General features: G+C 43.5%; 1 protein-coding gene and 1 long non-coding RNA gene across 10 annotated transcripts in view; both read left to right on the top strand.

Annotated features, from left to right (window-relative positions):
* The window catches only part of LOC138853995 (uncharacterized), a 263319-nt gene that overhangs the window by 188234 nt on the left and 50674 nt on the right, over nucleotides 1-24411 (top strand). The gene's annotated exons all lie outside the window — the stretch shown is intronic.
* LOC128684409 (inward rectifier potassium channel 2-like) overlaps nucleotides 1-24411 on the top strand; it is a 177794-nt gene that overhangs the window by 111029 nt on the left and 42354 nt on the right. For 3 of the 9 annotated variants that reach the window (XM_070094203.1, XM_070094214.1, XM_070094221.1), the window contains exon 2: nucleotides 12276-12691. The exons of 4 other annotated variants lie outside the window; for them this stretch is intronic. In XM_070094203.1, coding sequence (XP_069950304.1) covers nucleotides 12547-12691 — 145 coding nt within the window. In that variant the 5' untranslated portion in view covers nucleotides 12276-12546. The remainder of the gene's footprint in view (nucleotides 1-12275; nucleotides 12692-24411) is intronic. 2 more of the 9 variants (XM_070094228.1, XM_070094233.1) reach the window with 1 other exon arrangement.

Below are 24411 nucleotides of genomic sequence, written 5' to 3'. Positions count from 1 at the left end.
AGACTTATGAGACAAACCTAAATAGCTGAACTAAAATGAGTACTTACTCGGCAAGGTTTGTCTTGAGAAAACTTTTGCTATAACTGTAAAAATTGTTCTGAAAATTACGAAATTTAAAAAATCATATTTTAGTATTTGCTGTTCAGTATTGTGCTGAACGTCGACAGGCCAGGGAGGTGATTAGGCTGCATTACGTTAAATTTGAGCAAGGTTAGATTGCCAAGTTAATTTTGGTGCATTCTCATTTCATTTTTTCTTTTCGTCTTCTGCTGCTGCTTCTCCCTCTGCTACTGCTCAAGCTTCTACTGCCGCGGCTGCTTTTTCCGCTGCTGCTGTTTTCGCTTCTGTTTCGACTTGTGTTGCTGTGGCAGCACTCAGGGGCGGATCTTGTATGAAACTAATAAAGCTTAAGCTTCAGAGTCCCTAATCCCGGAGGGACCCCAGAAGCGACTTTAGTCCACATTGCATAAATTTTTGGGGTCTATTGTATGAGAAAGGGTTGTGAAGGGGCCCCCATAACAGTTCAAACTTCAGGGCCCTAGAAAATGTAGATCCGCCACAGGGAGCGCTAAATTCATAGCGGTCGTACAGCGCCTAGGAGAACGGGAGGCAATCAGGTTCTTCCCAGGATAGGATAGGTCCAATTTTTGGAGCAAGAGCTCCTCATCGCCATCAAAGCACATACTACTAGCGGAATTTTAGTGTAGACAAATCGAAATAGAAATTCACATGACTATATCAGTGGGATAAAAATCTGAAAAATTGTGTATGGGGTTATTTGAATGTCAAGCTACTATGCTTTTAAAAAGTTTACTATGTTATAACTAGCAGCAGAGCACATGAGAGTCGTTGATGCAGACATAATATTGACATTACAAAGCGGCTTTCATGTGGGGCTTCTCCAGTTTATTAGTACAAGATTTTAGATTTGTAAGGCAGTAATAGAAGACGATGTCTTTATTCGGATTATTTATTCTGCAGGGTTTTTACAAGGAGGTTCCTTGATGTTGGTGTCCTGTAGCTCGATTGGTAGCGCACTCGGGTCAACATTGAGGTCTGTGGTTCAATCCCCGGTACGTTTGGAAACATTCGGACGTGTTTTCTTAAGACACCTGCTGTTCCTGTTCACCTAACAGTAGATAGGTACCTTGATGTAAGTCGACTGGTGTGGGTCGCATCCTCGGGACAAAATTAACCTAATTTGCCCGAAATGCTTTGCATAACAATGCGCTTTCTGTATAGTATTAGTATGTCATTGATGTCATCTAGGACTGTATATGTTGTTGTACATGTACTTGTAGAAGTAGATTATTATTATTATCCAAGGAAGTCGAGCTCTCATCCTTGAGTCGGATATACTTGTTTCCTATTCTCCAGTCGTTGTGTGACCCTTACTAGTGTAGTGCTTCCCAAAAATATAATAATTAAGAATAACTGCAACATTAACCTAGAATAAAAACGACGCCGAGCAGTGTTCTCTGTTTCCTTTAAGGCCCTTAAGTCCGCCTTTAATATATGATCCACAGCTCGACCATTTTCTAGACTAGGCACCTGTTTAATGCTGGGTCTTTTAAACTATTTGTACACAGCCCCCCTCAAGGGAGGTTCCTTGACTGGTGTGGGGCTCTTGATCCAGGGAATTGGATCTGTGCTCCAGATCCCTGAATTAAGCCTGAATACCTCCCATCCCCCCTCCCACATGCGCTGTATAATCCTAAGGGTTTAGCGCTCCTCCATGATTATAATAACTGTACACAGCCTTGATGTCACATGAAAACCACTGAAGTTTATTCCAAATTCATTTGCATATCATTAGGCTGTTTGGCCTAATAATGGTACACGCGCTCCTGTTCACCTCTTTCCAGTATTTCATGTTTTTAATCAAATTATATCTTACTGTATATAACAAAATAATTCAGCTGGAGTATATCTGAATACCTAGTATATCTGAGGCCTTGTCAGTTAAGCAGCTGTATTAACAAAATAACATCATATATCCAAGTTTAACATTGGAAGGAAGTTGGAGGAGCCTTCAGTAGTGAAGGATTGATGTTAACAGATCTCTTCCCCCCGTGACCGGACGGATGCTGGCCATGATGCAGCTTCCTGCTCGTATGTCCTCACCCTTACCGACGGACACCCTCACTTGTCCTTTCTAGATTACCATTGATACATTGATCATCATGATTGACTGACCGAAGGTGATTACGGATGCTACATTGATCATGAGAGACTGACCGAAGGTGATTACGGATGCTACATTGATCATGAGAGACTGACCGAAGGTGATTACGGATGCTACATTGATCATGATAGACTGAAAGTGAGCATGGATCCTACATTGATCATGATAGACTGAAAGTGAGCATGGATGCTACATTGATCATGATAGACTGAAAGTGAGTACGAATGCTACATTGATCATGATAGACTGAAAGTGAGCATGGATCCTACATTGATCATGATACACTGAAAGTGAGCATGGATGCTACATTGATCATGATACACTGAAAGTGAGCATGGATACTACAGCGATCATGATACACTGAAAGTGAGCATGGATGCTAAATTGATCATGATACACTGAAAGTGAGCATGGATACTACAGCGATCATGATACACTGAAAGTGAGCATGGATGCTACATTGATCATGATACACTGAAAGTGAGCATGGTTGCTACAGTGATCATGATACACTGAAAGTGAGCATGGTTGCTACAGTGATCATGATACACTGAAAGTGAGCATGGTTGCTACAGTGATCATGATACACTGAAAGTAAGCATGGTTGCTACATTGATCATGATACACTGAAAGTGAGCATGGTTGCTACATTGATCATGATACACTGAAAGTGACCATGGTTGCTACATTGATCATCATGGTTTTGATATAACAGAAGATTAAATTATATTGAAAGTTGTATAATTCAAAGACGCTCAGTGCAGCGTAAGTTTTCATTAAGGCAACGTTTTGGTCTCCTGTAGCAAAACATCGTTTTTGCATTACCCAACCATTGTTAATTACTACACTATGGTGCGTGATCTTGGTGGTTCCAAACTTGCTGAGTTTCCTTCCATGGTGGTTGTTTCCTTGAAGTTGGTTAAGGGGCCTTGATCTTGAGTGTAGATAATAATTTATACTCAAGATCATTTGTGTTGCAGAGGTCTGAGTGAAGCTCAGACCTCTGCGCCATAATTGTCATCAAAAATTTGTTAAGTTATACCATGAATTAAGGAAAGATCCTAGACTTCACCTTACGAAACAAAAATGCGATAGTAAGTATGGACAAGGTAGATTATAGTGGGAAAATGAAAATGTTATTAGAAGAGTGGGTAAGTTAGGTGGCTGTTTAAAGCCTGACGACTACTCTTGGGCTGCATGTAACCTTTCAACCACCGGATAAGAATATTTTAATCCCTAAATTTTTAATGAATGTAAACTCTGATTATATATACGCTAAGAGAAATACACCTCACAGTCTGTCATGTTTTTATTACGTTAAAGACAACTAGTTTTATGGTAGTAATTGTCGATTTGTAGTTTATATGCGTTTTTATCATATTCCTTGATTTTAAATCTTGAATGAAAAATATGAAATTTGCCAGTATAAATGCAGTTTTAAAACGAAGTCGATTTGAAAAGTGTTGAGATATTTGTCGTACGTCGTTGTAATGATTTTTTTTTCGTAGATTACATCAGGGTAGCTGTCGTTTTGCCAGTATTTACTTAGTGTTATGACGGAATCAAAACTGCATGTTTGGTATATAAGTTAGCCGAATATTTCTTTTTATGGCAATAGAAAATAGATTACCTTATAAGAAATTCAGCAATTTTTGGTTATGCAAATAATATCCATTGAAATTAGTTTGGAAACGTGATTATATTTTTAAGGATGTTATCCGTACATACCCGTGAGATGTTGCTTCTGGTGACAGCTACATCTTTTCCCTACAGGCTTAGCGCTTCTTTTTGATTATAATAATAATAATACATCATTTCCCGCTCTACCATGTCTAGCTAAATTTTAAGTGCATCAAAATATGTATGAAATCGGAAAAAAACTACAGTAGCTGAAAAAATGGCAAATACAAAAAAAAAAAAAATGTGCTTAGGGGAAGGGATCGCTCCGTCTATTGTCTCCGCCCTGGCTAAGCCACAACAGTTCCTCAGATTACTTAAGATGCAGATGATCTTCAGTTCAGGTATATCTAAGACACCTAGAAGCAGAAAGGCCCGCGCCCTCGGCTTAGGTCTTTCTGCCTTTGTCGTGATTTTTATAATTACCGAGGTGTCTTTAGAGACCTCGGGAATTTAGTCTTTTGGAATTAATAATTTTTTTAATTGATGTTGGCTATCCTACCTTGGTATGATAGTACAGTGGACCCTCGGTTAACGCCTTGAATCCGTTCCAGAGAGTTAGCCTTTAACCGATTTAGTTTTTAACCGAATTAATTTTCCCCATAAGAAATAATGGAAATCCAATTAATCAGTTGCAGACACCCAAAAGTATTAAACAAAATAATTTTTTTTACTTGTAATATACATTTCCCTACACAGAAAACAATGATACATGAAGAATAAAACAATAACATCACATTTACCTTTATTGTGGACTTATTGATGAGTGATGAGACGGGAGGAGAGCAGAGGATGAAGGTGTTCTATTGTTTGGAAGGGGAATCCCCTTCCATAAAGACTTCAGGGAACAAGTCCTTTTCTGGCTTGTGTGCTGGGAGTGCCTTTTCCTCCTGAGTAATGTAGGTCCTGTTTGGCATTTTCTTCCTAAAGAGGCCTGTTTCATCACAATTGAACACTTGTTGGGGTTTTAATATTTCAGCCTCTATGTACCCCTGAAAGTCCTGCACATATTTTTCAGCCGCTTTTTTGTCAGAACTGGCAGCCTCACCATGCCTTATCATACCATACCACCATCACAACCACTACCACCCTCTACCACCACCACTGCCACCCTCTACCACCACCACTGCCACCCTCTACCACCACCACTGCCACCCTCTACCACCACCACTGCCACCCTCTACCACCACCACTCCCACCCTCTACCACCACCACTACCACCCTCTACCACTACCATCACTACCACCCCTCATCACACTACCACCCTCTACCACCATCACAACCACTACCACCATCTACCACCATCACTACCACCCTCTACCACCATCACTGCCACCCTCTACCACCATCACTGCCACCCTCTACCACCATCACTGCCACCCTCTACCACCATCACTGCCACCCTCTACCACCATCACTGCCACCCTCTACCACCATCACTGCCACCCTCTACCACCATCACTACCACCCTCTACCACCATCACTGCCACCCTCTGCCACCACCACTTTCGTATTTTTCTATAAACTTTTTCTTAAATTATATGTGTTTCTCACATTCTTTACCATAGGGCTGGCACTAGAAGCTTTCTCGGGGCCCAGGGTGGCTTATTTAGCAGTTACAAGCACCAAAAACAATGGAATAATACAAAATATATCACATATACCCGCGGAATCGTCCTCACTGGCTTTGTAAACAATGGCACACTGGCTGGTACACGTCAGGGCGCCGTGCTGACACGTTTGGGACAAAAGCTTCTAACCGAGTTTTTAGGTGTTATCCGAGCCAATTTTTTCATGCCAAAGCAAGGCATTATCCGATTTTAGCGCTATCCGATCCAGGTGTTAACCGAGGGTCCACTGTATTTATTTTTGTTGAGTGTTTATTCGTTGCTTTTAGTTTTGCCTTGTTTTTATTGTATATATATTTTTATGATTGAGTGCTGAGTGACTACGCGGTCAAAGTTCACTGTAAATGTCACAGTCAGTAACTGCTACTATTGCAAAGAGGTCCTGGTCATAGACGAACAGTGACAGTGTTGTGTTTCAGCTCCTAGTACTGTAGAAGGTGTTGCTCTATAGGTTTTGTGCCTCTTGAGTGCTAGTGTACAGCTTCTGGGTATTTTGATGGTGTTCAGGTGCAGGTGTTAGGGCAAGAAGACGGTGTTTCGAGATTACGCATATAAACAGACTTCCAGTATTGCCAAACAGAACCAAGTGACATTTAGATCGCTAAACCTGTGACTAAACTTGTCTGATGTTTTTTTCAGAGACAGTGTAAGTGTTACAGCAACTTGACAACATAATCCCTCCATTCAGTACCTAACATCTACCTTTACCTCGCCTTTTTGTATGTATTGTCACTATGCAACTGAGAAATTTTAACTCGATAACCCCCATATGTGAGCAAAACGTTGTCCTGCAAGGTTTAGTATACAAATAGTGTCCTGTTAACAAAATTAATATACTAGTAGTTGTTGCATTCAGAGCGATAGCTAAAGAATATGTCGTCTGGTTGGCTTCAAACTTTCGGTAGGCTGTCTTAGAGTAGTGCTTTACAAATGGGGTGGTCCATCCATGGACTGCTGCCGGTCCGTAAACCACCATTCACTGGTCCGTAGCACCAGTGGTCTGCAGCGTGCAGCCAGCAGTAACAGCCTGGTTGATCAGGCTCTGATCCACCATGAGGCCTGGTCACAGACCGGGCCGCGGGGGCGTTGACTTCCGGAACTCTCTCCAGGTAAACCGGTGACCCGCAGCACCAGTGGCCCGCAGCACCAGTGGTCCGCAGCACCGGTGGCCCGAAGCACCGGTGGCCCGAAGCACCGGTGGCCCGAAGCACCGGTGGCCCGCAGCACCGGTGGCCCGCAGCACCGGTGGCCCGCAGCACCGGTGGCCCGCAGCACCGGTGGCCCGCAGCACCGGTGGCCCGCAGCACCGGTGGCCCGCAGCACCGGTGGCCCGCAGCACTGGTGACCCGCAGCACTGGTGGCCGGCAGCACCGGTGACCCGCAGCACTGGTGGCCGGCAGCACTGGTGGCCGGCAGCACCGGTGGTCCGCAGCACTGGTGGCCCGACATATATATGTCGTGCAGAATATGTAAAACTGGTCAGTTAGCAAGAACTCATTTAAAATTAAGTCCTTTCCAAAATTTTCTCTTACACGTTTAAAGATATATTTTCTTCATTAATGTTAATGTAAAAATTTTAAATTTTGCACCAAAAGGAACTTAGAAAACTTACCTAACCTTTTTATAACAATAGCAATTTATTCTAGCCTAACCCAACTAAATATATTTTAGATTTGTTTACAGTAATTTAATACTAAACACAGTGAAATATATATTTTTAGTTAGGTTCAGAATGATTTTGGCGAAATTATTGCATACACAAATTTTCGCTTGTCCTATATGGCAAGATGAGCGTTGCTATTTAAACCAAGATCGCAAGTTCTGCCTATTCGGCACGACATATATATATATCTATATATATATATAGGTAGTAGGTTGGTAGACAGCAACCACCCAGGGAAGTACTACCGTCCTGCCAGATGACTGTGAAACAGAAACCTGTAACTGTTTTGCATGATGCTAGGATTGCTGGTTTCTTTTTCTGTCTCATAAACACGTTAGATAACAGGGATATCTTGCTACTCCTACTTACACTTTGGTCACACTTCACAGACACGCACATGCATATATATATATACATACATCTAGGTTTTTCTCCTTTTTCTAAATAGCTCTTGTTCCTCTTTATTTCTTCTATTGTCCATGGGGAAGTGGAAAAGAATCTTTCCTCCGTAAGCCATGCGTGTCGTATGAGGCGACTAAAATGCCGGGAGCAATGGGCTAGTAACCCCTTCTCCTGTAGACATTTACTAAAAAAGAAAAGAAGAAAAACTTCATAAAACTGGGATGCTTAAATGTGCGTGGATGTAGTGCGGATGACATGAAACAGATGATTGCTGATGTTATGAATGAAAAAAAGTTGGATGTCCTGGCCCTAAGTGAAACAAAGCTGAAGGGGGTAGGGGAGTTTCGGTGGGGGGAAATAAATGGGATTAAATCTGGAGTATCTGAGAGAGTTAGAGCAAAGGAAGGGGTAGCAGTAATGTTGAATGATCAGTTATGGAAGGAGAAAAGAGAATATGAATGTGTAAATTCAAGAATTATGTGGATTAAAGTAAAGGTTGGATGCGAGAAGTGGGTCATAATAAGCGTGTATGCACCTGGAGAAGAGAGGAATGCAGAGGAGAGAGAGATATTTTGGGAGATGTTAAGTGAATGTATAGGAGCCTTTGAACCAAGTGAGAGAGTAATTGTGGTAGGGGACCTGAATGCTAAAGTAGGAGAAACTTTTAGAGAGGGTGTGGTAGGTAAGTTTGGGGTGCCAGGTGTAAATGATAATGGGAGCCCTTTGATTGAACTTTGTATAGAAAGGGGTTTAGTTATAGGTAATACATATTTTAAGAAAAAGAGGATAAATAAGTATACAAGATATGATGTAGGGCGAAATGACAGTAGTTTGTTGGATTATGTATTGGTAGATAAAAGACTGTTGAGTAGACTTCAGGATGTACATGTTTATAGAGGGGCCACAGATATATCAGATCACTTTCTAGTTGTAGCTACACTGAGAGTAAAAGGTAGATGGGATACAAGGAGAATAGAAGCATCAGGGAAGAGAGAGGTGAAGGTTTATAAACTAAAAGAGGAGGCAGTTAGGGTAAGATATAAACAGCTATTGGAGGATAGATGGACTAATGAGAGCATAGGCAATGGGGTTGAAGAGGTATGGGGTAGGTTTAAAAATGTAGTGTTAGAGTGTTCAGCAGAAGTTTGTGGTTACAGGAAAGTGGGTGTGGGAGGGAAGAGGAGCGATTGGTGGAATGATGTGAAGAGAGTAGTAAGGGAGAAAAAGTTAGCATATGAGAAGATTTTACAAAGTAGAAGTGATGCAAGGAGGGAAGAGTATATGGAGAAAAAGAGAGAGGTTAAGAGAGTGGTGAAGCAATGTAAAAAGAGAGCAAATGAGAGAGTGGCTGAGATGTTATCAACAAATTTTGTTGAAAATAAGAAAAAGTTTTGGAGTTAGATTAACAAGTTAAGAAAGCCTAGAGAACAAATGGATTTGTCAGTTAAAAATAGGAGATGAGAGTTATTAAATGGAGAGTTAGAGGTATTGGGAAGATGGAGGGAATATTTTGAGGAATTGTTAAATGTTGATGAAGATAGGGAAGCTGTGATTTCGTGTATAGGGCAAGGAGGAACAACATCTTGTAGGAGTGAGGAAGAGCCAGTTGTGAGTGTGGGGGAAGTTCGTGAGGCAGTAGGTAAAATGAAAGGGGGTAAGGCAGCCGGGATTGATGGGATAAAGATAGAAATGTTAAAAGCAGGTGGGGATATAGTTTTGGAGTGGTTGGTGCAATTATTTAATAAATGTATGGAAGAGGGTAAGGTACCTAGGGATTGACAGAGAGCATGCATAGTTCCTTTGTATAAAGGCAAAGGGGATAAAAGAGAGTGCAAAAATTATAGGGGGATAAGTCTGTTGATTATACCTGGAAAAGTGTATGGTAGAATTATTATTGAAAGAATTAAGAGTAAGACGGAGAATAGGATAGCAGATGAACAAGGAGGCTTTAGGAAAGGTAGGGGGTGTGTGGACCAGGTGTTTACAGTGAAACATATAAGTGAACAGTATTTAGATAAGGCTAAAGAGGTCTTTGTGGCATTTATGGATTTGGAAAAGGCATATGACAGGGTGGATAGGGGGGGCAATGTGGCAGATGTTGCAGGTGTATGGTGTAGGAGGTAGGTTACTGAAAGCAGTGAAGAGTTTTTACGAGGATAGTGAGGCTCAAGTTAGAGTATGTAGGAAAGAGGGAAATTATTTCCCAGTAAAAGTAGGCCTTAGACAAGGATGTGTGATGTCACCGTGGTTGTTTAATATATTTATAGATGGGGTTGTAAGAGAAGTAAATGCGAGGGTCTTGGCAAGAGGCGTGGAGTTAAAAGATAAAGAATCACACATATCCAATTTTGCACAGTTGCTCTTTGCTGATGACACTGTGCTCTTGGGAGATTCTGAAGAGAAGTTGCAGAGATTGGTGGATGAATTTGGTAGGGTGTGCAAAAGAAGAAAATTGAAAGTGAATACAGGAAAGAGTAAGGTTATGAGGATAAAAAGATTAGGTGATGAAAGATTGGATATCAGATTGGAGGGAGAGAGTATGGAGGAGGTGAATGTATTCAGATATTTGGGAGTGGACGTGTCAGCGGATGAGTCTATGAAAGATGAGGTGAATCATAGAATTGATGAGGGGAAAAGGGTGAGTGGTGCACTTAGGAGTCTGTGGAGACAAAGAACTTTGTCCTTGGAGGCAAAGAGGGGAATGTATGAGAGTATAGTTTTACCAACGCTCTTATATGGGTGTGAAGCATGGGTAATGAATGTTGCAGCGAGGAGAAGGCTGGAGGCAGTGGAGATGTCATGTCTGAGAGCAATGTGTGGTGTGAATATAATGCAGAGAATTCGTAGTTTGGAAGTTAGGAGGAGGTGCGGGATTACCAAAACTGTTGTCCAGAGGGCTGAGGAAGGGTTGTTGAGGTGGTTCGGACATGTGGAGAGAATGGAGCGAAACAGAATAACTTCAAGAGTGTATCAGTCTGTAGTGGAAGGAAGGCGGGGTAGGGGTCGGCCTAGGAAAGGTTGGAGGGAGGGGGTAAAGGAGGTTTTGTGTGCGAGGGGGCTTGGACTTCCAGCAGGCATGCGTGAGCGTGTTTGATAGGAGTGAATGGAGACAAATGGTTTTTAATACTTGACGTGCTGTTGGAGTGTGAGCAAAGTAACATTTATGAAGGGGTTCAGGGAACCCGGCAGGCCGGACTTGAGTCCTGGAGATGGGAAGTACAGTGCCTGCACTCTGAAGGAGGGGTGTTAATGTTGCAGTTTAAAAACTGTAGTGTAAAACACCCTTCTGGCAAGACAGTGATGGAGTGAATGATGGTGAAAGTTTTTCTTTTTCGGGCCACCCTGCCTTGGTGGGAATCGGCCAGTGTGATAAATAAATATATATATATATATATATATAAGCACGTCTGGTGTTTCCCACCGAGGCAGGGTGACCCAAAAAGAAAGAAAAAACTTATAAAGAAATAAAAAGTTTCATTCAACACTTTCACCATCACTCACACATAATCAGTGTGTTTGTAGAGGCGCTCAGCTACGACAGTTTAGATGTCACTCCAAACTGCCAATATCCCAAACCGCTCCTTTAAAGTGAAGACATTATACTTCCCAGCTCCAGGACTCAAGTCCGGCTAACCAGTTTCTCTAAATCCCTTCACAAAATATTACAGTGCTCACACTCCAGCTCAACAGGTCCCAAAAACCATTCGTCTCCACTCCTATCTAACATGCTCACGCACGCATATGTGACCAAAGTGTCTCAATCTTCATCTTGTCGGTTTTCAAAGCCATTTATCACATATATCAAGAGTTTCGTTTCCATCAGATATAAACGTAACATGAAACTAATCAATTAAAATAATTCCACGATGACCTGATGAAGTCACGTGTGAAAAGGGAATTGCTAAAATAATTATTATTGGTAACATCAAAATATGAAGAGAAGTCGGGCAGTATCAGTGTTATAAAATTTGCTGTAGATGAAGGAAATGGCAGATTTGTGAAGTTTATGCAACACTCACCAAGCTGACACTAAGGAAATAAAGCAGACCTCTCTGTTTGTCAATAAGAACTGCCGTGTTTTTTGATAAAATTAAATCACTTAAGTTGTTGCAGTCGTAGGCTGTCTACATTTACGCAAAATCTCCTTTGATCCCACAGCTTAATTTTATACGAGCATTTTTGATACCTCCCCATCCCTCGAGAAGTGGGTAGGGGGAGAGGTGTTGATGCTGATAACTGGCTCTAGCCACAAAGCAAACCACGATAAGGGCGGGGATTGAACTCGCGAAGAGTGAATCGTAAAACTCCAGACCGACGCGTTAGCCACTGGGCCAGCTCGCTACAGTAAGATTCATCCAACTAGGTATATTTATACACCATAGGAAGGTTAGCATAGGCACCACTGTGACCACAAATACAAGTTTTTACAGATGAATCTCCTGCCAGCATGGCTTTGACGAACTCGAGCTTAAGTTCCCTCCCATACCGTGGTTTGTTTCCTATCGTGTCATTACGATTTCTTGAGTCTAGCCACGAAGATTTGGAACTACCCCCCCCCCTTTTCTCTTCTCAGATATGATGACCTATTATTCCAGGTGTTATATGACCTCGACATATTTAGCACTTACTCATAATTTTAATAATTTTGATCTAAGAATTTGGAACTGCCCTACCTTATCTTGGATCTAACCAACTTGATCTTTAATTCCCATTTTCTTAGAGTCACGCAAGCAGCAAGATAGAGGTAAAGCCAGAGTAACTTTCTAAACAACACTCTTTTGAAAACGAATCTAAATCTTTCGGATAGACATTCACAGGGAAAATTTTGAGTGATTTTTTTCTGTGCATTTTAACTAGTGTGGTCAGACCTCGCCTGCGCAGGTGAAACTGGGTCAGTATCTCAAAAGAGTGTCTTTTGGGAACACCACCACCATAGGACTGACAAAGCGCTGTTGTGGGCCGGATACCCAAGGAAGGAAAAGACTGCACCTATGGAAGAATGCGAAACTCGCCGCCTGCAGGAGTGCGAGACACGCCGCCTCCAGATGGTCAACGGTGAGCTTCCTCTCATAGAAGGACCACTTGTCACTTCCCTCTCACAACCAACCATTACCAAGTGTATGGCCACCCCACCCAGTAAGTGTAGCTTTATCATATTCATGTATATCCCCATGTGGTCTATCTATCTATCTATCTATCTATCTATCTATCTATCTATCTATCTATCTATCTATCTATCTATCTATCTATCTATCTCTCTATCTCTCTATCTCTCTATCTCTCTCTCTCTCTCTCTCTCTCTCTCTCTCTCTCTCTCTCTCTCTCTCTCTCTCTCTCTCTCTCAATATGTAAAATAACCACATATAAATTATTAAAAGGAACCAAGGATTTCAATTCAAAGTATACAGATTATCATGGGGAAGCGCTAAACCTGCAGGGATTATACAGCACCTGGGGGGAAATATGGAAGGCATTCAGGTTTAATTCAGGGAACTGTAGCATAGATCCAAATACCTAGGTCAAAGTATACAGAAAACCAACAAGTATCTGCGCCCGTGTACGCTATTATTCTTTACATCACGACAGTTAAACTTTCTGTACGCTCTTTCATGTTCTTGAGAGCCCTGTGCATTTGTAGCCTAGAGTTCTATATATATATATATATATATATATATATATATATATATATATATATATATATATATATATATATATATATATATATATATATATATATTATTTATTTATTACACTGGCCGATTCCCACCAAGGCAAGGTGGCCCGAAAAAGAAAAACTTTCACCATCATTCACTCCATCACTGTCTTGCCAGAAGGGTGCTCTACACTACAGTTTTTAAACTGCAACATTAACACCCCTCCTTCAGAGTGCAGGCACTGTACTTCCCATCTCCAGGACTCAAGTCCGGCCTGCCGGTTTCCCTGAACCCCTTCATAAATGTTACTTTGCTCACACTCCAACAGCACGTAAAGTATTAAAAACCATTTGTCTCCATTCACTCCTATCAAACACGCTCACGCACGCCTGCTGGAAGTCCAAGCCCCTCGCACACAAAACCTCCTTTACCCCCTCCCTCCAACCTTTCCTAGGCCGACCCCTACCCCGCCTTCCTTCCACTACAGACTGATACACTCTTGAAGTTATTCTGTTTCACTCCATTCTCTCCACATGTCCGAACCACCTCAACAACCCTTCCTCAGCCCTCTGGACAACAGTTTTGGTAATCCCGCACCTCCTCCTAACTTCCAAACTACGAATTCTCTGCATTATATTCACACCACACATTGCTCTCAGACATGACATCTCCACTGCCTCCAGCCTTCTCCTCGCTGCAACATTCATCACCCATGCTTCACACCCATATAAGAGCGTTGGTAAAACTATACTCTCATACATTCCCCTCTTTGCCTCCAAGGACAAAGTTCTTTGTCTCCACAGACTCCTCAGTGCACAACTCACCCTTTTCCCCTCATCAATTCTATGATTCACCTCATCTTTCATAGACCCATCCGCTGACACGTCCACTCCCAAATATCTGAATACATTCACCTCCTCCATACTCTCTCCCTCCAATCTGATATCCAATATTTCATCACCTAATCTTTTTGTTATCCTCATAACCTTACTCTTTCCTGTATTCACTTTCAATTTTCTTCTTTTGCACACCCTACCAAATTCATCCACATATATATATATATATATATATATATATATATATATATATATATCTATATATATATATATATATATATAATATAGTTTTGCATACAGAAACGGCACTACTAAATTCGAGGGTCCACTGTATATATTATATATATTATTGTGACCACGAACAAGTGGTATTGAATCAATAACAGCACTGCGACTAGCCGAGGATTCGAACCCGTCGTTTTGGCCCCTGCCTTGTGGTGAGTGAAAATCACATAACGCCTTAGCCCACAGGACCACACAATCCTCCAAGAACCAAGCACCCAAACGGGAATAAGAATGAAATAAGCTTAGTCACCCACACCACCGTATGTCCTCGGACCAAGAGTAACACACCTAGCTTGGCTGGGTGCTTAGTTCTTGTAGGATTGTGTGGTCCTGTGGGCTAAGGCGTCATGTGTTTTAAACTCACCACGAGGCAGGGGCCAAAACGACGGGTTCGAATCCTCGGCTAGTCGCAGTGCTGTTATTGATTCAATACCACTTGTTCGTGGTCACAATATATATATATATATATATATATATATATATATATATATAATGCTATCACGAACAGACAATAAAAGGTTCAAAACAACATTGGGGGAATTGAATGATAGCTCTAGGCCTTTCATGTTGCAATCAACACCTCAGGAGCTTGCAGTGTTGTAGAAAGGAGGTCCAAGCAAATATGTTCACAGGGAGCACCTTTGCTGGAGTCAGCAAAGGCTCTCCCCGTGCACAAAATTATTAATCTTTACATTAACATAAATGAAAAAAATATATTTTGCTTCATTACACTTTTCTGACCACTTTCCACTATTCATTTTTCGTACAGTGAGTTAGACGATACCTGACTTAGGGAACACTGGAATACCTTTCTCGGGTCGTGCAGCGACCGAAATACATCTAGCTTAGATAAATTCAGATTGAGAGAGACTTGTAGTGAAGACTGAGGTTTGACAATGGTTGTAGATGAGTAAAACAAATGAAAGTAGGGTAATTGAAATATACTATACAGTATTATTTAATAGAGTGGACAAATACACGAGTCAGGATACTTAAATATTAGTTGAAGCTGACTACTACGGGCCAGTAGACTTTTCACAGGCTTCTGCTCCCAACAAGATATACACATTCATATCTATCCCATTTAAGGTGTTAACTTGATTGTAGGCTCTGACTATAGTGATTGAAATGTTTAGTACAGTACACAGCAAAAACAGCAACATTATCACACTAGTGGCCGCTGAGCACAAAAGACTGTGGACCAGAGCTATCAAGATTAAAGGTTATCTCGAGTGGTACCATGATATGTCGGCATTTCTCTGCTCAGATTCCTTTAGTAACAATATTTCTATCTTGTACTCCGCGGACTGACTTTTTGTAGGCATATTGTTGAAGAGATGTTACTTGCCTATGGTGGTTTCTGGGAGAACCTCCCTACTCATTGTCGCTCTCACATTGGCAGCCAACTGGTCTGTCTGATCACTGACGCGACGCCGCTTCCATGTTAATGAGCACATTACAAGGGTTCGCCAACCTACATACCACCTGTCGTTAACTTTACTTGTTATAGGTTACCAGACTTTTTATTACCCTCGCAGTCTAGCTTAAGACTAGGCCTATTCCTTGTTTTTCTTTATCAACTAGGCTGTTGCTTTTAGCTGCCAGGAGGCCTAGATAACAGTTGTGATCGGAGACAGTGTTCCGATTTCCTCTTAAAATTTATAAAATTGTTCCGGCAGTTTTTTGTATCTGCTGGTACTTGATGCCCTGTCACTCAGCATGCCCTGTCACTCAGCATGCACTGTTCCTCTCCACACTGTAACCTGCCCTGTCACTCAGCATGCCCTGGGCATGCACTGTTCCTCTCCACACTGTAACCTGCCCTGTCACTCAGCATGCCCTGGGCATGCACGGTTCCTCTCCACAAATGTATGTACAATGTAACCTGCAAAAACCGAGGATCTGGCGTTGGTTCAGTCTTTTTTCTGTGATTAAACCAAACCACGCCATTACTGCTCTCACCATTGGCACTATAAGGTCAAGAGAGGCCTGAGCTTGCTACCATCTGCAGCTCATAAGACTGCCATCCCCACGAGCCCCTTTGAGGCGGGGTAGATGGCAGAACAGAGGCCTAGCTTCTCCCTAGGAGCCCCGTGAGGGCGGGGAATGTGGCTAGGCCTGGGGACACTTGGTCCCAAAGATGAGGAGGTACTGTACCTCCTCCCATGGGAGACTTAAGTCTCGAGACACTCCCCAGATAGGGAGCCAAGGCCGGGTCACCACTACTTGGAAAAGACCCGGGCCGGGAGAATACCGGCGAATAAAAAAAAAAAAAAAAAAAAAAACCATTGTCACTAGGTTGATGTGCACTTCAGACGCTGTGCTTACTGCTAGCCTTGACCAGCAGTTTACTGCTAGCCTTGACCAGCAGTTTACTGCTAGCCTTGACCAGCAGTTTACTGCTAGCCTTGACCAGCAGTTTACTGCTAGCCTTGACCAGCAGTTTACTGCTAGCCTTGACCAGCAGTTTACTGCTAGCCTTGACCAGCAGCTTACTGCTAGCCTTGACCAGCAGTTTACTGCTAGCCTTGACCAGCAGCTTACTGCTAGCCTTGACCAGCAGTTTACTGCTAGCCTTGACCAGCAGTTTACTGCTAGCCTTGACCAGCAGCTTACTGCTAGCCTTGACCAGCAGCTTACTGCTAGCCTTGACCAGCAGCTTACTGCTAGCCTTGACCAGCAGCTTACTGCTAGCCTTGACCAGCAGCTTACTACTAACCTTGACCAGCAGCTTACTGCTAGCCTTGACCAGCAGTTTACTGCTAGCCTTGACCAGCAGTTTACTGCTAGCCTTGACCAGCAGCTTACTGCTAGCCTTGACCAGCAGTTTACTGCTAGCCTTGACCAGCAGCTTACTGCTAGCCTTGACCAGCAGTTTACTGCTAGCCTTGACCAGCAGTTTACTGCTAGCCTTGACCAGCAGCTTACTGCTAGCCTTGACCAGCAGCTTACTGCTAGCCTTGACCAGCAGCTTACTGCTAGCCTTGACCAGCAGCTTACTGCTAGCCTTGACCAGCAGCTTACTGCTAGCCTTGACCAGCAGCTTACTGCTAGCCTTGACCAGCAGTTTACTGCTAGCCTTGACCAGCAGCTTACTGCTAGCCTTGACCAGCAGCTTACTGCTAGCCTTGACCAGCAGCTTACTACTAACCTTGACCAGCAGCTTACTGCTAGCCTTGACCAGCAGTTTACTGCTAGCCTTGACCAGCAGTTTACTGCTAGCCTTGACTAGCAGCTTACTGCTAGCCTTGACCAGCAGTTTACTGCTAGCCTTGACCAGCAGCTTACTGCTAGCCTTGACCAGCAGTTTACTGCTAGCCTTGACCAGCAGTTTACTGCTAGCCTTGACCAGCAGCTTACTGCTAGCCTTGACCAGCAGTTTACTGCTAGCCTTGGCCAGCAGCTTACTACTAACCTTTACCAGCAGCTTACTGCTAGCCTTGACCAGCAGTTTACTGCTAGCCTTGACCAGCAGCTTACTGCTAGCCTTGACCAGCAGTTCACTGCTAGCCTTGACCAGCAGCTTACTGCTAGCCTTGACCAGCAGCTTACTGCTAGCCTTGACCAGCAGCTTACTGCTAGCCTTGACCAGCAGTTTACTGCTAGCCTTGACCAGCAGTTTACTGCTAGCCTTGACCAGCAGTTTACTGCTAGCCTTGACCAGCAGCTTACTGCTAGCCTTGACCAGCAGTTTACTGCTAGCCTTGACCAGCAGCTTACTGCTAGCCTTGACCAGCAGCTTACTACTAACCTTGACCAGCAGCTTACTGCTAGCCTTGACCAGCAGTTTACTGCTAGCCTTGACCAGCAGTTTACTGCTAGCCTTGACCAGCAGCTTACTGCTAGCCTTGACCAGCAGCTTACTGCTAACCTTGACCAGCAGCTTACTGCTAGCCTTGACCAGCAGCTTACTGTTAGCCTTGACCAGCACCTTACTGCTAGCCTTGACCAGCAGTTTACTGCTAGCCTTGACCAGCAGTTTACTGCTAGCCTTGACCAGCAGCTTACTGCTAGCCTTGACCAGCAGTTTACTGCTAGCCTTGACCAGCAGTTTACTGCTAACCTTGACCAGCAGCTTACTGCTAGCCTTGACCAGCAGTGTACTGCTAGCCTTGACCAGCAGTTTACTGCTAGCCTTGACCAGCAGTTTACTGCTAGCCTTGACCAGCAGCTTACTACTAGCCTTGACCAGCAGCTTACTACTAGCCTTGACCAGCAGCTTACTGCTAGCCTTGACCAGCAGCTTACTGCTAGCCTTGACCAGCAGTTTACTGCTAGCCTTGACCAGCAGTTTACTGCTAGCCTTGACCAGCAGTTTACTGCTAGCCTTGACCAGCAGCTTACTGCTAGCCTTGACCAGAAGCTTACTGCTAGCCTTGAGCAGCAGCTTAGTGCTAGCCTTGATCAGCAGCTTACTGCTAGCCTTGATCAGCAGCTTACTGCTAGCCTTGACCAGAAGCTTACTGCTAGCCTTGAGCAGCAGCTTAGTGTTAACCTTGACCAGCAGCTTACTACTAGCCTTGACCAGGAGCTTACTGCTAGCCTTGACCAGCTTATTGCTAGCCTTGACCAGCAGCTTATTACTAGCCTTGTCCAGTAGCTTATTGCTAGCCTTGACCAGCAGCTTACTGCTAACCTTGACCAGCAGCTTACTGCTAGCCTTGACGAGCAGTTTACTGCTAGCCTTGACCAGCAGTTTATTGCTAGCCTTGACCAGTTGCTTACTGCTAGCCTTGACCAGCAGTTTACTGCTAGCCTTTACCAGTTGCTTACTGCTAGCTTTGACCAGCAGCTTACTGCTAGCCTTGACCAGCATCTTACTACTAGCCTTGACCAGCAGCTTACTACTAGCTTTGACCATCAGCTTACTGCTAACTTTGACCAGCAGCTTACTAGCCTTGACCATCAGCTTACTGTTAGCCTTGACTAGCTGCTTGCTACTAGCCTTGACCAGTAATTTACTGCTAGCCTTGACCAGCAGCTTACTGCTAGCCTTGACCAGCTTACTACTAGCCTTGACCAACAGTTTACTGCTAGCCTTGACCAGTAGCTTACTGCTAGCCTTGACCAGCAGCTTACTGCTAGCCTTGACAAGCATCTTACTGCTAGCCTTGACCAGCATCTTACTGCTAGCCTTGACCAGCATCTTACTACTAGCCTTGACCAGCAGCTTACTACTAGCTTTGACCAGCAGCTTACTGCTAACCTTGACCAGCAGCTTACTACTAGCCTTGACCAGCAGCTTACTACTAGCCTTGACCAGCAGTTTACTGCTAGCCTTGACCAGTAGCTTACTGCTAGCCTTGACCAGCAGCTTACTGCTAGCCTTGACCAGCATCTTACTACTAGCCTTGACCAGCAGCTTACTACTAGCTTTGACCAGCAGCTTACTGCTAACCTTGACCAGCTTACTACTAGCCTTGACCAGCAGCTTACTACTAGCCTTGACCAGCAGCTTACTACTAGCCTTGACCAGCAGCTTATTACTAGCCTTGAGCAGCAGCTTACTACTAGCCTTGACCAGCAGCTTCCTACTAGCCTTAACCAGCTTACTACTAGCCTTGACCAGCAGCTTACTGCTAGCCTTGACCAGCAGCTTACTGCTAGCCTTGACCAACAGCCTACTACTAGCCTTGACCAGCAGCTTACTACTAGCCTTGACCATCAGCTTACTGCTAGCCTTGACCAGCAGCTTGCTACTAGCCTTGACCAGTAATTTACTGCTAGCCTTGACCAGCAGCTTACTGCTAGCCTTGACCAGCAGCTTAGTGTTAACCTTGACCAGCAGCTTACTACTAGCCTTGACCAGGAGCTTACTGCTAGCCTTCAGCAGCTTATTGCTAGCCTTGACCAGCTTATTGCTAGCCTTGACCAGCAGCTTACTACTAGCCTTGACCAGTAGCTTATTGCTAGCCTTGACCAACAGCTTACTGCTAACCTTGACCAGCAGCTTATTGCTAGCCTTGACCAGCAGCTTACTGCTAGCCTTGACGAGCAGTTTACTGCTAGCCTTGACCAGCAGTTTATTGCTAGCCTTGACCAGTTGCTTACTGCTAGCCTTGACCAGCAGCTTACTACTAGCCTTGACCAGCAGTTTACTGCTAGCCTTTACCAGTTGCTTACTGCTAGCTTTGACCAGCAGCTTACTGCTAGCCTTGACCAGCATCTTACTACTAGCCTTGACCAGCAGCTTACTACTAGCTTTGACCATCAGCTTACTGCTAACTTTGACCAGCAGCTTACTACTAGCCTTGACCATCAGCTTACTGTTAGCCTTGACTAGCTGCTTGCTACTAGCCTTGACCAGTAATTTACTGCTAGCCTTGACCAGCAGCTTACTGCTAGCCTTGACCAGCCTACTACTAGCCTTGACCAGCAGTTTACTGCTAGCCTTGACCAGTAGCTTACTGCTAGCCTTGACCAGCAGCTTACTGCTAGCCTTGACAAGCATCTTACTGCTAGCCTTGACCAGCATCTTACTGCTAGCCTTGACCAGCATCTTACTACTAGCCTTGACCAGCAGCTTACTACTAGCTTTGACCAGCATCTTACTGCTAGCCTTGACCAGCATCTTACTACTAGCCTTGACCAGCAGCTTACTGCTAGCCTTGACCAGTAATTTACTGCTAGCCTTGACCAGCAGCTTACTGCTAGCCTTGACCAGCAGCTTACTGCTAGCCTTGACCAGCAGCTTACTGCTAGCCATGACCAGCTTACTACTAGCCTTGACCAGCAGCTTACTACTAGCCTTGACCAGCAGCTTACTACTAGCCTTGACCAGCAGCTTACTACTAGCCTTGACCTGCAGCTTACTACTAGCCTTGACCAGCTTACTACTAGCCTTGACCAGCAGCTTACTACTAGCCTTGACCAGCTTACTGCTAGCCTTGACCAGCAGCTTACTACTAGCCTTGACCAGCTTACTACTAGCCTTGACCAGCTTACTACTAGCCTTGACCAGCTTACTGCTAGCCTTGACCAGCTTACTGCTGGCCTTGACCAGCAGCTTACTACTAGCCTTGACCAGCTTACTACTAGCCTTGACCAGCTTACTGCTAGCCTTGACCAGCTTACTGCTAGCCTTGACCAGCTTACTACTAGCCTTGACCAGCTTACTGCTAGCCTTGACCAGCAGCTTACTACTATGCACCGTATCTTTATTTCATTATAAAGTTCCCGTCGGTTCCTTATAACTACAGACACTATTTTCGTGATAGTAAACGAGGTTAAGCTTCGTTAAGTTACATAAACGTATACATAAACGTATATTCATCCATATTGCTGTTCCTGAACGTAACAAGGAATCTGTCAAATCTGCAGTAAACAAATCATACCACGGGCTGAGCGAGTCGTAAAACTTGAGACCGACGTGAGTTTAAGTTTGCAATCGTGTCATTACGATTTCGTGAGTCAGATCTGCAGTAGGCAGGTCGAGATTGCGTTGGACTAATGTACATAGGTTCCTGAATGGATTTTATAATCGCCAAGGTTTCTGCAGAGACCTCGGTGACATATGATTATTTTGTAGTTTAATTGAATTAAAAGGGAGGATTTTAATGCCCTGTTTCTTAACCTTACATGATTTTTTTTTCAAGAACACTTTCGTATTGTTAGTTTAAATTTGTGTGTGTGTGTGTGTGTGTGTGTGTGTGTGTGTGTGTGTGTGTGTGTGCTGTATTTTGTCTGTGTACTTATTAAAGTATAGAGCTGAATGACATTTTGGTCTCAGTACAAGGCGAACTTTCAGCCCCAGTTAGTATAGATTTCCTGGGATAGATGGCAGCTGGTGATATCAGTAATACAACGTAACTACATTTACCAAAATTTTCCTTTCCGTGTTTGTAGTTTACAGCTTGTCCTAAAATCTATACTCGGTGTCCGGTGATTTTGCTCTCCCCAATTTTTCTGGCCTTGCCTTTGTCAGTGTTGAATGTCAGTAACCATTTCTCTCCATCCTCGTAGGATATCAGTCAGTTGTAGTCTTATCTTGGTTTCTCCAATTTTTATTCTCATTAGTTTTTCATCCGCGAACATAACAGTGATATATTGGATTCTCTTATTGTATTTTCTTTTTACTGGATGCGGTAATGGTTTTAGTGGCACCATACTCGTCGCGCCTGCACTTCTTGTAGATTACACACTTGTATAATTCTAAGATATTTAGGGAGGAGACTAATTAGTCGTGGAATCTTCAGTCCAACGAACTGAATAGAAAAAGACCACACGACCGACTCCTTGATAAATACCCAAGAATCACGTGTGTTATTTATATTGATATTTGATATCTTTTACTTACACCTGTTGATACGTCCTTGATGTCTAAGTTCACTTTAGGTAGTCCGCGATCTTTTGTTCCCCGTTATTATTGATTGCTTTTATAGTTTGTGAACCGATGTCTGGTATTGAATACTTTCTTAATCCAAAAATATACAGTATAACCTCGCCTCTCATTCCTGTTTTATCTGGGTTACTCTGTCGTAAAACTCCCAGGTTCGTGAGATAACTGAAATCTCTGAACTTTGGCTGGTTGTGAATCAGAGTCGTCCAGATGTGCGGGTACGTGCACGCACGTGTTCACGTCAGAAAGATAGGTAGATAAAGTGCTCAGTAATCTCAAGTGTTACTTGCATCCACTGACCCCAATTTAGTCTCTAATTAGGGCAGCCAGTTTTAAAGGTATTAATTGCCTTGCATTCTTAAAATTTCAATGTATTGTGTGTTCTGTTAGGCTTGGTTTGGTTACTGCATATTGACCTATATTCCTGCATAATTACCAAACTATTACGTCTGGCAGCGCAGGGCGTATGCTGGAATTTCCAGCATTCATTTTCAAACGTATGGTCGCGGTGCCCCGTGTCCTGATGGCTAAGCTTTCGCTTCACACGGCGAGTGTCCGGTTCGATTCCCGGCGAGGGTAGAAACATTGGATGTGTTTCTTTACACAGGTTGTCTATGTTCCCCATCAGTAAAATGTGTACCTGGGTGTTAGTGGACTGGTATGGGTCGCATCCTGAGACAAAACTGATCTAACTTGCCCGAAATGCTGCGCATAAGAAGCGGCTTTCTCTATAGTAGTATGTCATTGATGCCCGTAAACCTATATACCGTGTACATGTACTGGTAGAAATAAAGATATTATTATTTTCAACAAGGCGGCCGTCTCCCACCGAGGCAGGGTGACCCAAAAAGAAAATACTTTCATCATTCAACACTTTCACCACACTCACACATAATCACTGTTTTTGCAGAGGTGCTCAGGATACAATAGTTTAGAAGCATATACGTATAAAGATACACAACATATCCCTCCAAACTGCCAATATCCCAAACCCCTCCTTTAAAGTGCAGGCATTGTACTTCCCATTTCCAGGACTCAAGTCCGGCTATATAAAAAAAACCGGTTTCCCTGAATCCCTTCACTAAATATTACCCTGCTCACACTCCAACAGATCGTCAGGTCCCAAATACCATTCGTCTCCATTCACTCCTATCTACAACGCTCACGCACGCTTGCTGGAAGTCCAAGCCCCTCGCCCACAAAACCTCCTTTACCCCCTCCCTCCAACCTTTTCGAGGACGACCCCTACCCCGCCTTCCTGCCCATGCAGATTTATACGCTCTCCATGTCATTCTACTTTGATCCATTCTCTCTAAATGACCAAACCACCTCAACAACCCTTCTTCAGCCCTCTGACTAATACTTTTATTAACTCCACACCTTCTCCTAATTTCCACACTCCGAATTTTCTGCATAATATTTACACCACACATTGCCCTTAGACAGGGCATCTCCACTGCCTCCAACCGCCGCCTCGCTGCTGCATTTACCACCCAAGCTTCACACCCATATAAGAGTGTTGGTAGTGCTATACTTTCATACATTCCCTTCTTTGCCTGCATAGATAACGTTTTTTGTCTCCACATATACCTCAATGCACCACTCACCTTTTTTCCCTCATCAATTCTATGATTAACCTCATCCTTCATAAATCCATCCGCTGACACGTCAACTCCCAAATATCTGAAAACATTCACTTCTGCCATACTCCTCCTCCCCAATTTGATATCCAATTTTTCTTTA

The sequence above is a fragment of the Cherax quadricarinatus genome, chromosome 4 (genome assembly GCF_038502225.1).
Source record: "Cherax quadricarinatus isolate ZL_2023a chromosome 4, ASM3850222v1, whole genome shotgun sequence".
NCBI lineage: Eukaryota > Metazoa > Arthropoda > Malacostraca > Decapoda > Parastacidae > Cherax > Cherax quadricarinatus.
Note: the sequence above shows the minus strand (reverse complement) of the source record. Positions and strands in the feature narration are given on the sequence as shown.